Source organism: Ochotona princeps, chromosome 12, assembly GCF_030435755.1.
Source record: "Ochotona princeps isolate mOchPri1 chromosome 12, mOchPri1.hap1, whole genome shotgun sequence".
NCBI lineage: Eukaryota > Metazoa > Chordata > Mammalia > Lagomorpha > Ochotonidae > Ochotona > Ochotona princeps.
Window position 1 is genome coordinate 45,665,031 of NC_080843.1, and position 15,384 is coordinate 45,680,414.

Genomic DNA, 15,384 nt, shown 5'->3' on the forward strand with positions numbered 1-15,384 from the left:
AGTTCATATCTTCGAACCTTAAGTTCAGTGATGCTTTCTTGATAGCTTGACATCACCTAGGTAGAAGTACTTACAGCATAGAAATTGGCAAACACTACAAATCAGGGCATTTTTTTGGCAGGGGGAGGAGGAAAGCAGATTGGGAAAGCCAACTGTTAAATACATTTCAGTACTGTACTTTCTTGGATAAAATTTTGTGCTTCCTTTCAATGACTTGACAATATAATTAATGCAATTAATTTATGTTATTAATTATACCAATTAATAACAATATATTCACTTTCAGTTACCAAATAGTTTTCACGTAAGAGTACTAAACTGCTTTGATATTTTCTCATTTAATTGCATAATAACGCTTCAGAGTGAAAATAATAATCCGTTGTTTAAGTAAGAAACAGGTGCAGAGAGATGAACATAATCAGGGTGGCATGTGGTAGAGCTGTGACTTCAGCACATTTTTGTCTCAAGGGCCAGCATCATGGCATAGCATGCTAAGCCTCCATCTGGAGTGCAAGCATCCCATATGGGTGCCAGTTTGTGCTCTACTTGCTCCACTTCCAATCCAGCTCTCTGCTAATGCCCTTGGGAAGGGAGTAGAGTATATCCCAAATCTTAAGGTCCCTGGATCCATATGGGAGACCCAGAAGAAGCTCCTGGCTCCTGGCTCTTGGCTCTGAAGTGGTCCAGCTTTAGCCCTTGTAGTTATTTGAGGAGTGAACCAGTAGAAAATTCTCTCTGCTCTCCTTCTCTCTATGTAACTGTAGCTTTCAAATAAAACAAAAAAAATGGCTCCAAATTTCATAATTTACACTGATCGATACAGAAGCTTGTATGCCTACATGTGACTGAAGAAGCAAGGAATCTTCCAAAGTCAGAAATTCTCTGAAAGAGAGAACTTAAGAGTTGGATGAAAATGTAGGGAGAATTCATAGGAGAGTTTTGGTAGCTTTGGGGTGATATTGAAGCAAAATTATCTACCCAGGGAACAGAAACATGATACAACAAATAAGCCACCACCACCAACATCAGCATCCCATACGGATGACGGTTCAAATCCCAGCAGCTCTACTTCAGATCCAGCTCCCTGCTAATGTGCCTTAGAATGCAGAAGACAGCCCAAGTGCTTGGGCTCCTGCACTCATGCAGAAGAAGCTCCAACCTCCTGGCTTTCTCTGTATTTAACTTTACCTTCCAAAATAAATAAACTTTTTTAAAGCTAGCATCTCATATAAACCTTGGCTAGAGTCCTCACTGCTCCATTTCTGATCCAACTCACTGTTAAAGAGCCTCAGAAAGCACCAGAAGGCAGTCCAAGAGTTTGGAACCCTGCCACACCGATGTGAGACCCAGAAGACACTTCTAGTTCCTGGTTTTAGCCTAATCCAGCCTTGACCCCTTTTGGGGAATGAATTAGCAGATGAAGATCTCTCTTCCTGACCTCTTCCTCTCTCTGTAACTGTGTTTCAAATAAATGAATAAATTACCCGTGACATCAAGACTATCAGTAAAATCAGATTAATTACTGCATTTCCATACTATGTAATTTTCAAGCTACAATATTTATTTTATTTTTTTAAAGATTTATTCATTTTATTACAGCCAGATATACACAGAGGAGGAGAGACAGAGAGGAAGATCTTCCGTCCGATGATTCACTCCCCAAGTGAGCCGCAACGGGCTGATGCGCGCCGATCCAATGCCGGGAACCTGGAACTTCCTCCAGGTCTCCCATGCGGGTGCAGTGTCCCAATGCCTTGGGCTGTCCTCAACTGCTTTCCCAGGCCACAAGCAGGGAGCTGGATGGGAAGTGGAGCTGCCGGGATTAGAACCAGCGTCCATATGGGATCCCGGGGCTTTCAAGGCGAGGACTTTAGCTGCTAGGCCACACCGCCGGGCCCAAGCTACAATATTTATATTAAGAACCAACAAATAATAATTCTGGTTTATAAGGAAGGACTTTCAGTGGTGGCTTTTGCTGATGTGAACTCCCTCTGAAATATTAGTTCCTTATGCAGGAATGTTCTTGAATGAATATAAACAAAAGGATTTAAAAAAATTTTTATTGAAAAGGCAGATTTACAGAGAGAAGGAGAGACAGAAAGAAGATCTTCCATCCACTGACTCACTCTCCAAATGACTGTAATGGCGGGAGCAGAACCTAGGAGCCAGGCGCTTCTTCTGGGTCTCCCATGCAGATGCAGGGTTCCAAAGTTTTGGGCCCTCCTCTACTGTTTTCCCTGGCTACAAGCAGGGGGCTGTATGGGAAATGGAAGAGTTGGGACATGAACTGGTGCCCATACAGCATCCTGGTGTTTGCAGGGGGAGGATTAGCCAATTGAGACATCTCACCAGGCTCAACAAAGGGAATTTGACTTGGAGAGACATCAAGGAGACCAACTCAGAGGGCAGACTCAGCCACCTGTTAATGTCATCCAAATTCCCTCAACTCACCTGTAGCAGCTTCTCTTACGGTTCAGCTACTAGAACTGTAATGGCTGGTTGATAGGACAGTGGTGTTCTGAATTTACAAGGCATGGAGGAAGTCAGCCATAAAGCAGCCAACAAAAAAAGGATTTGTCTTCAACTTTCTCTAGTGTCTGAAACCTGGGAAAATTGCCCAATTTCTAAGAAATTTACAGGTATGGGATTAGAGCAATGGTTGTCAGATTTTGCTGTGCTAAAGAAATAACCAGGAAGCTTGCTAAAATGTAATTTTACAAATGTACCTCTAGACATTCTGATTTCTTTTTTGGCAAAAATTTATTAGAAGACAATAGCAAGAGAGATGGAGAGGGAGGGAGGGAGGGAGGGAGGGAGAGAGAGAGAGAGAGAGAGAGAGAGAGAGAGAAAGAGTAGAGTAAGTCTTCTCTTTGTTGGTTCATTCTTGAAATATTTGCCACAATCATGACTGAGCCAGTTAAACCAGGAGCCAGGAACTCCATCTGGCTCTCTCCTATGAGTGGCAGGAACTGAAGTACTTGAGGCATCATCTGCAGCTTTCTGTGTGCATTAGCAGGGAGCTGGATGGCAAGTACAAAAGGACTGAGACTTAAACCTGTGCTCTCCTATGGGGTGTGGGTATCTCAAGTGGAAGCTTGCTCTGCTACAACACCTGATTTGGGCTCTGCATTTGTTCACCTGTACTAGGGCTCTTGTGTCTGACATCCCTGGAGATGGTCCAGGGACCAGACACTGGGCACACTCCTCTGACCAGAACAAGATTGGTTGTTGGTGGCAATGATGCTTGGAATGAGTTTCTGCTGATGTTACTGGTTTAGCAGACCCCTGAAGCAGGGGAACATAAATCTACCTATTTAACAGGGAGACCTGTTTAGGGTCTGGACCAGACTCCAAGCCTGAGATAAAGTTGAAGTTCACAAATTGGTCTAAACACCACTAGACTACTTGAAAACTTGTATGGGGCTTACAATCCAGCTCCCTGCTTATGGCCTGGGAGGGCAGGGGAGGATGGCCCAAGTCCTTGGGCTCCTGTCCCCACGCCAGTGACTGGAGGAAGCTCCCTGAGCCTGGAATTATATCAGCTGGACTGTAGCCATTGTGGCCATTTAGAGAGTGAATCAGCAGATGGAAGATTCTCTCTCTCTCTCTCTCCTATGTAAATCTGTTTTTCAAATAAATAAAAATCTGTTTTTATAAGAAAGAAAAGAAGATTTGTACTTGTCAGCAAGTTATTTAGCCCTCCAAGACAAGATTGCTTTTGTGCCCTAAATGATTTGATTAGAATTTGAAGAGTCAGTCCTCTGGTTAAGTCAAGAAGTATGGAATTAACTTTGATTGGGGGGTAGGTGGGAAGGCACTGACCTCTAGTATTGAATACTTGGCTGGGCACAATCCTGAGACATTGACTCAAGTTTTGAAAGTTTAGAATAACATATGGTGCTATAGCAAGTACAATAATTCCTAACCCAACAAGCTATTATCAGGACTAAATGAAATGATACGCATGAAACATCTTAGAGAGGAGCAGGTATAAATATATAGGTATGCAGGGGATCAGGCACCTGGCTGCAGTGTCTGCCATCCTGCAGATCTCTGGGGTGAACCTGTGGGTCTGGACCACAGAGGTCATGCTTTTGTTTCCTCTCATAGCACTGCAAACATCGTGTGTCCGGCTAGAAGGAGGTTTAGAAAGGACAGATGAGGGAGCTTGTTCTTTGTTCAATGGTGTATGCAGAAAGAGAGCTCAATCAATTGTTGTTCCGCACTCTATCCTTGTCCCTATAGAAAAACCATTTAAAAAGATTTACTTTTCAAACTGGGGCTGGGGACAGGCCTAGTGAGGGTTTGGCGGGGGGTTGTTCTGATTAGGCTCCACTTTCAGTTGGTACGTGTGATGGCTGGGTATGTGATAGGGTTAGGCTGGCCCGCAGCATCCATTTGTTTTTCTAAGAGATGGGGCTGGAGATAGAACTGACCAGGCAGCTCTAACCACCAATGTGCGTGTAGGCTTAAGTGGTTGATGAACTGAGCTGGACCCCATACTGGATGGCACAGAAAGGAGTCAGGTCTGGGGTCATCTATGTGAGATTTCTTTGGGGACACCCCCAACTGAACTGTTGGTCTCAAAACTCCATCACAGGGGAAATTACAGGATCTGTGGTCTGATCGTGGAGTTCATGTGTCAGAACTGGGCTTACTTGGTTGTTGAAGACAGTGCAGTGGATGGCATGCCCAGATGCCCTTGAGTGATATGACAGATCACTGAAGCCTGCAGAGGACATCTAGTACCATGTGTGGCAGAACAAACTGGACAGCTCTCCTGTTAAGCTTTGATAGTAAGTATCTGGGCGAGTGGAGACTATGACGGACTATGTCAGCTGATGGACCTAGGAAGGATTTCCTCAACCTAGGAACAAAGAAATCAACAATGCAGAACTACTGACACCACCTGGGCAGTGCCCTTGGGACATGTTCCATCCTGGGGACCCTAGGATCTCACTGAGTGGTCATCCCACATCCCGCTGATGCAGTTAGGCTGCTTGGAACCTTCTCTCCTCCCTTCCTGCAGATACAGGAAGAAAAAAAAATTCAGAAACAATTGTTTCATCCACTTTCCCCCCATTCCTCGACTTTTCCCACCCTAATCAGTGGTCCACATGGGCTTCCGTCCTCCTCAACCATGTAAACATTATCAAAAATAAAATAAAATAAGCTTTTTTTTTTTTTTTAAAAAAAAGTACATTTCCCATCTCTTCTAGCCTTTTCTCCAGCCATTTGATCTCTTGTAATCTCTATAAACACATGCTTGTATACTCAAATACACACACACATTTACAGCCTCCCATGTCTCATAGAGCAAGGCAGAGGTCCTAATCCTTTGCTCTTACTTCCATTTCTAAGACTCCCCAGATACGTCCCTTCCCTTCTCGCAGGATATTATATCTTAATTTCCCACTCTACTGATCATAGGTGAAAGCAATTACGTTTTACTGCTTGCCCTGTACACGTCGTAGGTCCCTTCCCAAGCTGTGACACAGGATGCCACATTCCTCTTCAGTCCATGCACGATCTCTCTCTCTTTCCTGTTAGTTCTGCAACGTGATCTCCTAGACCCGACAGCTTTTCCTGGCCCTATGCTGTGCAGAAATAGAATTTCATTAAGTGTGTGTAAAGCTTTCATGTGTGAACCAAATAAACTGTTATTTTTACAATGCCTTACTGTTTGCTTCTCTTCAACAAATTTGTTTCTCTTCAACAAATTTTCATTCAATCAAAGGGCCAATTTTCTGTAGAAATCTGACAATGTGTCAAACACTGTGCTAAATGTTGTGGGTATAAAATGAACAAAGTATTATTTTTTTAAAAATTATTAACAATTCCTCAATAAAGCTGGGAGAGATGACTATTTTCACTTAGGAGGAATTCATAGTCTAGAAAACAAAGGCAGACATGTAAAGGTGTTTATTACAGTACAGTGTGATGTGAAAAAAAATGAACTTCCTGGCACGGAGGGCTGATCGAAGGTTAGATAGTAGTTCAGGACCAGGAGGGCAGTTTTGGTTCTTGTCTCACTGTGAAGAGCGCATGCGCACGTGCACACCACAATGGCTCAAATGGTTTATCACTCACCTGCAAGCACTAGGATCCCTTATGGGTGCCAGTTCATGTCCGGGCTGCCTCACTTTCCATCCAGCTCCCTGCTTACGCCCTGGGAAAGCAGTAGAGGACGGCCCAAAGCTTTGGGACCCTGCACCCATGTGAGGGACCTGGAGGGGGCACTGTATTGGCTCAGTTCTGGCCTTTGTGGCCATTTGGAGAGTTAACTAGAGGATGGAAGATCTTTCTTTGTCTTTTCTCTCTGTATATCTTTGTTTCCAATTAAAAACAAAAACAAAACAGAATTTCCATACGGACAAGGACAGAGGCAAAGCAACACCACAGACTTCTGCCCCAGCAGCAGTTAAGTGGCCCTTCTGGGGGAAGGTTGTGAGCTTCGTTTTTATGCATAAAAGGTGGCTACTTAGATTTAACCAACTGGGGAGGAGCAAATAATACCTATCAACCAATAGAGGGTTGAAACATCATCCAATCAGAAACATCATCCAATCAGAGGGTGTGGATAATAACCAATCAGAGGCCAGGATAAAATCTCATCAGAAGATTGAATTGGTAATCCTTTCTAGCCTGCTCTCCCGGTAAAACTAAAAACCTGTCAGAGGGTGGGAACTGAAAATCCGATGCAGCCTATTCTCTTGAACCAACTGAGTTTGCTAAAGGCAATCTCTGGGAAGGAGCAAGCACTTTGCCCACTCATAAAGGATCATCTGTCTCATTGTGACAAGGACCTGACCTGTCCATGAGCTCATTTAACTCCTCACAATAGGAAGTGGCATTTACATTAATCTTCAAACACAGATAGGGGTTTCTGAAGTGGAGGACAGAGGCGAGAGTGGAGGGAAAACAGGGTATCTGAGGAAAGACTGTGAAATTGTTATGGACCTGGGTATCTTCATCTTTATTCCTGGCTCTCGCCCTCACAGAGATAAGCCTTCAAAGCAGAGGCGTGGACACGGCCCAAGCCAGAGCAGGACAGACATCCCCATGTGAGGGTTACTGCCCCCAGAGACAGCCGCCCTGCCCAAGCCAGAGAACATGGCCTCTAAGGAGAGTACGAAAGCGAGGTGCCCTGCTTGCTTAATCCGAACTCAGAGGCAGCCTGGGAGTTGACACCCCAGTTTCTTCTAGGTCAACATACTCAGTCCCAGTGCCAGAGGTCACTTGTATAAGTGGCCCTTGGCTCCAAGCGCCATTTTATCAACCTGACCCTGCCCTTCAAAAGCTGCCCCTACTTGGTTAGGATAGGACCCACATAGATAGCTTTCTTCCCTTTCAAGTTCCTTTTTGTTAATACTGACACTTTTTTTTTCCTGTTAGGCTAGCCTACCTTTGAAATGCTTTGCTGACCTGCTGACTCGGACCATCCAGAACTTGAATTCACCAGTCGCCACGCCCACTTGGAACTGAGCCACGCCCCTGGAGAGAAAGTTTGTCCACGCCAGCGCGCCGTACTGGGGTAGGCAGTGCGCAGGCGTGCTTCCGGCTCTTCCCGGTATAAAGTGCCCTGGCGGGTGAGCGGCACCAACTCCTGGCCGTCCGATCCCACCACGGCTGCCTCCGAGCGCTCGCCCCGCAGCGCCCCAGCTCCCTAGGACAGTGTCGCGGCCCACACGTCCGTCCACCGGCACCTGCCCCATGGCCGAGCGCGGGGAACTCGATCTCACCGGCGCCAAGCAGAACACCGGCGTGTGGCTGGTCAAGGTAACATCCACGAGCCTCCCGGCCCTTCCTCTTCTTCCTCCTCCTCAGCAGCAGTGGTACCAGGAGCCAAGACCGTCCCGCTTCTCCCCCGGACCGTGCCGGCTTGCGCTCCCGGGCCCCCCATTGCAGAGGTTGACTCCAGACGGAAGAATTCCTAGGGAGTCCCTGGTCTGTCAGAACACGAGGGAGGCTTGTGACACTTGACCCGGACTTGTTCCCGACAGAGACGCTCCTGGATCTGAGAGGAGAGGGATCTTCCATCCTCTGATTGACTCTGAACTCTCCGAATGGGCTGGGGCAGGCTGCAGTCAGGGGCCTGGAATTCCATCTGGGTCTCCCACAGGGGAGACAGAGGCCCAGGCACTTGAGCCCTCTTCTGTTGTTTGCCCAGGCCTATTAGCAGGGAGCTGCATCCCATGTAGGGGCACTGGAACTCAAGCCCGTGCTCAGATGGGGTGCTGGGGTGTCAGGCAGTTGCTGAGACAGCTGTCCCAGGACCTGGGCCCCTGATTCACTTTATCGTATTGCTGAAATTTCAACGTGTGTTTGAGAAATTTTTGGCACCCCAAGACTTTGATTTTTTTAAAACTTCTTTTTATTATTATATGATACAGCTCCAAAGGCCCTGGCATTCCCTTATCCCATCAACTATCCTTCCCCCTCCCCCACTGAGTTCCCCTGTATTTTTACTATAGTATAGTTCTTCATACACAGTCATATGTCCATCATTGCGGGCATGGACAATGGCAGAGAGTCCAGCATCCTGTTGTCAAGACATAGTAAACAGTTTCATTGCGAGTTCACCTTTGTCTAAAAGTAGAGATGCATACTGCATTGTATCCTCACATCTGGATATGACAGTTTACAGTTACTATACATCCCCTTAAATGAAAAGCCACAATACAAAATCAACTACAGGAAGAAAAATAGATCACTACTCGGCCTTTTGGCTAAGATCAAGTGTAGGAAGAAAAATAGAAAATTACAATGCCATGAAGTTAAATAACATGCTACTAGATATGTTAGTCTCCATTACACAGTTACTATACATCCCTTTAAATGAATAAGCCACAAAACAAAATAATAACAGCAAGAAAAAAAGAAATTAACACCATGAAGTTAAATAACATGCTACTGAATGACTAACGAAATGAAAAAATCAATCACTTTTTGAAGAAAATGATGCTTCTATATGATCTACGAGTCATTGAAGAGTTTATTCAAAAGAAAGTGTTTTGAAGAAATGAAACTCCTGTAGGCAACAAGTAGATGGGTTTTGTTTTTTAATCCAGCTTACTAATCTATGACGTTTGATGGATGAGTTTAAGACGGTCACATTCAGGGTTAATGTGAATGGGGATAATTTGATCCTGTCATCTTAGCAATGGGTTGTTCACTGATTTTGTCTTCTGTTGTTATTTTACTGGGGTGTTCTTTGCAGTTGCCTTTGGGTTTGGTGGGCATTATTCCTCTTCTCTGTCAAGAGAACATCTTTAAGTATCACTTGTAGGGCAGGTTTGGAAGAGGCATATTCTGTTATGTTTTTTGTCTGTGGAAGAAAATGATGCCACTGTATGACCTGTGAGTTAGTGAAGAATTTAATGAGAAAGAATTTTGAAGAGATGAAGTTAAAAAAAAAAAAAATCAGAATCCCTGAGCTGTAGTTTCCGCTAATCTTTGTTGGTGAGATATTTCTCCTGTAGGCAATAAATGGATGGTTTTTGTATTTTAATGAAGTCTACTAATCTGTGATGTTTGATGAGTTAAAGAATGTGTCACAGGAAATGAATTAAAAGAAATGAAGAATACAGTGCAGCAAATGAAAGTACAGTGGAGAGTCTCCAAAATAGAATGAAGGAGAAAGAAGAAAGACTCTCAAAATTAGAAGATATTTCTTGTCACCAGGGGGGAAACAATCAAAAAACTGGAAGCAGAGCTGCGTCAAGCTAAAAAAAGTATTCAAGAATTGAAAGACACTATTAAAAAGCCAAATGTAAGAGTTATGGGAGTCCCAAAAGGTGTACAAAGAGAAGCTGGGTTTAAAAATGTATTTAATAAAATAATAAGGGAAAATTTCCCTAATCTAGAGAAGAATTGGGAAACAACATCCAGGAGGGGCACAGAACTCCCAGTAGGCTTGACTGAAAGCAGTCTTCACCACAACACATGATAATCAAGCTCTCTTCAGCTGAACATAAGGAAAAGATCCTTAAATGTGCACGTGAAAAGAATCAACTGTCATATGAAGGAATGCCAATTAAACTCACAGGAGATCTCTCACAGGAAACTCCAGGCCAGAAGAGAATGGAGCAACTTATTCCAAATTCTAAAAGCAAAAAGTTGTTGACCCAGAATAATGTACCTAGCAAAACTTTCCTTTGTCTTTGCAAATTATTTTTTTTGTTTTAAACATATTTTTATTGCATTTCGTTTTTTAATTAATTACATTGCATTATGTGATACATTTTTTATGCACTGGGATTCCCCCGGCCCCTCCCCACACCCTCCCCCCACGGCGGATTGCTCCACCTTGCTGCATTTCCATAGTTCAAATTCAGTTGACATTCTTTCATTGGAGGTATTTACCAAGCATAAAGTCCAGCATCTTATTGTCCTGGTAAGTTCAATGGCTTCTTGGTGGGACCATCTCTGGTCTGAAGGTAGAGCCGGCAGAGTATCATCCCAATCAATTAAAAGCCCCAACATAATATTTCCAACCATTTACAACATTGTGGCATTAATTGACATGGTATTGATTAACCAATATGTTAACAGGAAAATGCAGGTTCTCAACCACAACCTGTGACTTCTTCATAGACATTTCAATTTTGGTTTATATTCAACCGTGTTCTATACACCGTAAAATGGCTTAGATTGCTATTCAGCTGTCTCATGCCTATTTTACTTTTAGTATTTAGCAGTTTATAGCATTGAAGCACGTTTTCACTGAACCTAACTATTTTTCAGGTGGTCTAACTATAATTCTAACATGATATATGTCAACAGTTTAGGTAAGCATGTTTAGGAGGGGTGTTACTCCTCACTGGGATATGGAAGATTTGTCTTTGCAAATTAAATAAAATTCTTCCACAGTCAAGAAAAACTAAAGGCAAATGCAGAGAACATCCCAGTAGACAAAATCAATGAACAACCCATTGCTAAGATGACAGGACCAAATTACTCCCATTCATATTAACCCAGAATGTAAATGTCTTAAACTTATTAATCAAGCACCATTGATTAGTATAACTGACTAAAAAAAGAGGTGTATTTTAACTTTATTGGTCAACCCTGTTGGGAGTTCTTTGCCCCTCCTGGATGTTGTTTCCCAATTCTTCTCTAGATTAGGAAAAATTTCCCTTATTATTTCATTAGATACATTTTTAAACCCAGCTTCTCTTTGTGCACCTCCTGGGACTCCCATAACTCTTATATTTGGCTTTTTAATAGTGTTTTCAATTCTTGAATATTTTTTTAGCTTGATCCAGCTCTGCTTCCAACTTTTTTTTTGTTTTCCCCTGGTGACAAGACATCATCTTCCAATTCTGAGTTCTTTCTTCTTTCTCCTTCATTCTATTATTGAGACTTTCTGCTGAATTTTTAATTTGGTCTATTGTGTCTTTCATTTCCAATAATTCAGCTTGATTTTGTTTTAGTGTTGCTATTTCCCTCATGACATACTCCTTAAATTCCTTGAACTCTTGTATGTGCTTTTCATAGTTGATCAGAAGCTTTGTAATGAGTTTTCTGGATACTGTATCCCCCATTTTCTTGATGTATTCCCCAGTTAATTCTGAGGTTGTCAAAGGTTTTGCTCTTTTGCAGGTGAGTCTTCAGTAACACTCATTGTTCTTCTGTCTCTTCTTTTGCTCTTAATCATTGTACTTCTGGTTGTAGGTTCTTCTCCTTGGGGCAGGTTTCTAAGCTGTGTCACCCCACAGATCTACAATTTTATTTTACTTATTGTGGTTGGTACCTGGTTCTTTGTTTGCAGTCACTTACGTCATTGCCACCATCGAGTGGGTATAATGCACTGAGCTCAGTGAGATTGATCCCAAATCAACACATGTGCAGCTCACTGTCGTCCTGCAGTCTTAAAACCTTTGCCAACTGTATAAAATGGTGCCTTATGTATGCCACTACTAGCGTTACCCAGACTTATTTGGGGTGGAAGATGTAGAATGCTACATCATTATAATTCACTGAGCCAGAAATGAGTTTACTCCCAGCTCGGTGCATGTGCAGTCCTGTCCCATAGCCTCTGCCTCCCTATACAAGATGGCATCCAATTTGGCTCTACGGTGCTGACTGGACTATGAAATTCACCCTGTTCTTGCACTGCCCGTTTGGGATCTGCTGCTCTGTTTCTGCCCCTGGTCAAATCAAACAAACCAGCAGAATGGGCAGTTTTTTGGGTTCACTTCATGTGTTCCCGGTGAACTCCTCTTCCCACCTGGTTGCTGGTAGAGTTCTGACCACTGGTGCAGTTACGATCGTCACTGGCTGAATGCTGCTGTGGCATCTGGTCACTGAAACACTAGACTCTTTATACTGCTTTCCCATATCTGTCAGTCTCCAGGTGCCTCTCTGCCTTTGGTCTGTGCTGTCCTGTTTGCTGGAATGCTTCACCCTTGCTAATGTTTCTCTGCTTAAATTTGTCCTTACCTTGTTTCACCATCTTGATTCTCCATGCCTTCTGTTTTCTTAACAGTGAGAAGATCAGAAAATGCCCCTTTGGTTACTGGCATTGCCCCCTACTCTCTTTAGGTGGATCTCTGAAATAGACTTACCTCTGAGAAGGAAATAAAGTATATTTAAAATTAAAGTCTGTATCCTAGGTACATTCTAAAATGGAATTGTGTGAATAGTAGCTAGATGCCAGGGATATGGCTGTAAATAAAACAGATACAGTATCTGCCCACACGTATTACATTGGAGGAAGAACAGCAAGTAAGGACATAGATAGTAGGTGGAAGGCGTAACAAGGCGAAGGATTTATTAAGTAACTGGGGATGCTATTTTATATGGGATAGGAAAGGGCTTCACTAATAAGAGGTAGTCCTTGAGCAAGACCTGAAAAAATTTACGGGACATGCCCTGTCTAGTGTGCAGATGGAAGGGACAGCAAATCAGAGGCCTCAGTGTTGACACTGCAGGGGATGATCACGGGTCTGTGGCTTGAGTCAGGTGAGGGAGAGCAGTAGCAACAGGGAGTGGATTAACAAAGACAGGGTTCTATTCTGAGACTCTGGGAAACCAGTGACCAAAAAGAAGCAGAACAACATGACTAGTAACATAGTTGTGGTGCTGGGCTAGAATCTTAGGCTTCAGGGCTAGTAATTGTCAGATGTTGAACAAACTTTTTTTTTTTTAAAGATTTATTTATTTGTAAAGCAGAGTAGAGAGAAAGAGCAACAGAGGATGAGATCTTCCATCCATGGGTTCACTCCCCAAATGGCCACAATGGGCAGAGTTCTGCCAGCCTGAAGTCAGGAGCCCCAAGCCTCTTCTGGGTTCCCTATGTGAGTGCAGAGGTCCTAGAACTTGGGCCATCTTCCACTGGTTTTCCAGGCACATTACCAGGTGGATTGGAAGTGAGATGACTGGAACTCAAGCTGGGGCCCATATGGAAGGCTGGCACGGCAGGCTATGTCTTTAGCCACTCTGTCACAGTTCTGACCCTTGTCTCTAATTTTTTTTTTTTTGGTGCTTCACTTTATTTATGAAAAAGGAATGACAATTGGGATTTATAGGATTAGATGAAGTAGTATAAAATGCTTAGGAAGTACCTAGCATATTTAGAATAAGCTAGTGGGAAGGTTTTGAGCAGATCAGTAGCATCTGATGGTCACTGTGTCCACTGTGCTGAGAATAACTGCGTGGGCAAGAGTGGAAACAGGAAATCAGGGAGGGTGCTGTTACAGTGATTATATAAGAGCTGTTATAGTGCTGACTTGGACTGCTGTAGGAACATTGGAATTGGTGAGAAGTTGAAGGTGTTATTGACAGGATGTCTGATTGATGTGAAGTGTTAGAAAAAATAATTCAGGGTTCCAGCCTGAATGCCTGGAAGAAAAGTTGCTTTTTATTGAGATGTGGAAAATTGCAGGGTATAGAGTTAATGAAAGGAGCATAAGGGTTTTAGTGTGCAGATGGAGCTTGAGATGCCTGCTACATATTCAGATGGAGCGTTGGAGTAGGCAATTGGATGTAGACTTTGAGGAAGAGCCTTAGCTGGGTATAAATATGGAAGTTGTCATTATATAGGATGGAATTTTTAAAAAAAACGATTATTTTTATTTGAAGGCAGAGTTACAGAGAGAAGGACACACACACAAAGACAGAGAGAGACTTTCCGTCCACTCTTCCACTCCCTATTGAGCTGATCTGAAGCCAGCAGCCAGAAGCTTCTAATGAGTATTGGGTGCAGGGGCCCAAGGACTTTATCCATCCTGTGCTGCTCTCCCAGGCCATAAACGGGAAGCTGGATGGAAAGTGGAGCAGCTGGGCCTCAAAATGATGCCTATATGGGATGCTGGTGTTATAGTTGGAAACTTAGCTTGCTACACTATGGTGCTTGCCTTAATTTTATAGATAGCAGTTAAAACCATGAGACTGGATAAGATTATGTAAAACTGAGTGTATATGAAGGAGAGATCTGAGGTGCATCATGGGCCTCTCAGAAGTTAGGATCTCAGGAAGATAAGAATGTAGATCAGAAAAGTCCAGAGAAGTAGGAAGATTGAAAGAATATAGTGACTCAGAAGCTCAGTGATGAAATGTGTGAAGGAGGAGAGAATTGATTCCCAAGTTTTGTTGATACGTGTGTAAGATGAGAACTAAGCATCGGCTTGACGACACTGAGAGCTTTGATAACTGCCATCAGTTTCAGTGGTGTGGTGGGAAGACCTATCTAGAGGGAATTCAAAACGGAATGGCAGAGCAGTAGATGTAGGCAGCCCATGGAGAGAACTTTGTCAGGGAGTTTTGCTGAAGAGAGGCAGAGAAATGGGATAGGAGATAGGAAGACTACAGTTATCCCTTAGAGTGCGGTCTTGAGCAAATCAGTTAATTTCCCTGTACCTCAGTTCCTCACTTGTAAAATGGAGCAAATAATGTATCTGTATAAGTATTAAATGATACGTTGGAAGTACTTAAAAGAATGTTGCTTAGCATGTTATCTACTGCTCTGAAACCCAGATCCACACACTTCATAGCTTTTCTTCATTGTTTTAAAAGGGGAAAGTAGGTAAGAAGATCTAACTGGCTGTGTGGTAGATGTAGGCAATTGTCCTTCCTCAGTGGAAAAGGAAGTTCGATTATCAGCACGGAGGGAAGCAGGGAAGAGGTGTTGTAAGTTGCAGGATGATGAGAACATTTGAATGACTTGGAGTCAGGAAAGTGAACTGACTAGTGATTTGTAGTTAAGTTGCCAGGTGTTCTCTTTGGGTTTGTTTAATGTTTAGAACCATGTATTTAAAGTGAGAAGTGTTAGCAGGATTGTGAGTTTTTCTTGTTCAAATGCAAACATGGTGGAAGAGGAAGAATAACAATAAAATAATAAATAGATCGAAGAGTAATCAAGTCGAGATTGGCTTAAAACAG

At 43.2% G+C, this 15,384-nt stretch overlaps 1 protein-coding gene and 1 long non-coding RNA gene across 2 annotated transcripts in view; one reads left to right on the forward strand and one right to left on the reverse strand.

Moving 5' to 3' along the window:
• Window positions 1-3,739: 3,739 nt before the first annotated feature.
• Window positions 3,740-7,587, reverse strand: LOC131481576 (uncharacterized). The gene is made up of 4 exons (XR_009246414.1): window positions 7,426-7,587; window positions 5,681-5,780; window positions 4,659-4,867; window positions 3,740-4,239 (listed from the first exon to the last, which is right to left on the reverse strand). It is a non-coding gene; the product is annotated as an uncharacterized LOC131481576 (long non-coding RNA).
• A 52-nt stretch (window positions 7,588-7,639) lies between these two features.
• Window positions 7,640-15,384, forward strand: part of GTF2F2 (general transcription factor IIF subunit 2) — a 138,279-nt gene continuing 130,534 nt past the window's right edge. Inside the window, exon 1 of the mRNA XM_004577465.2 lies at window positions 7,640-7,779. Within this exon, the coding sequence (XP_004577522.1) occupies window positions 7,714-7,779 (66 nt within the window). The 5' untranslated portion in view covers window positions 7,640-7,713. The remainder of the gene's footprint in view (window positions 7,780-15,384) is intronic.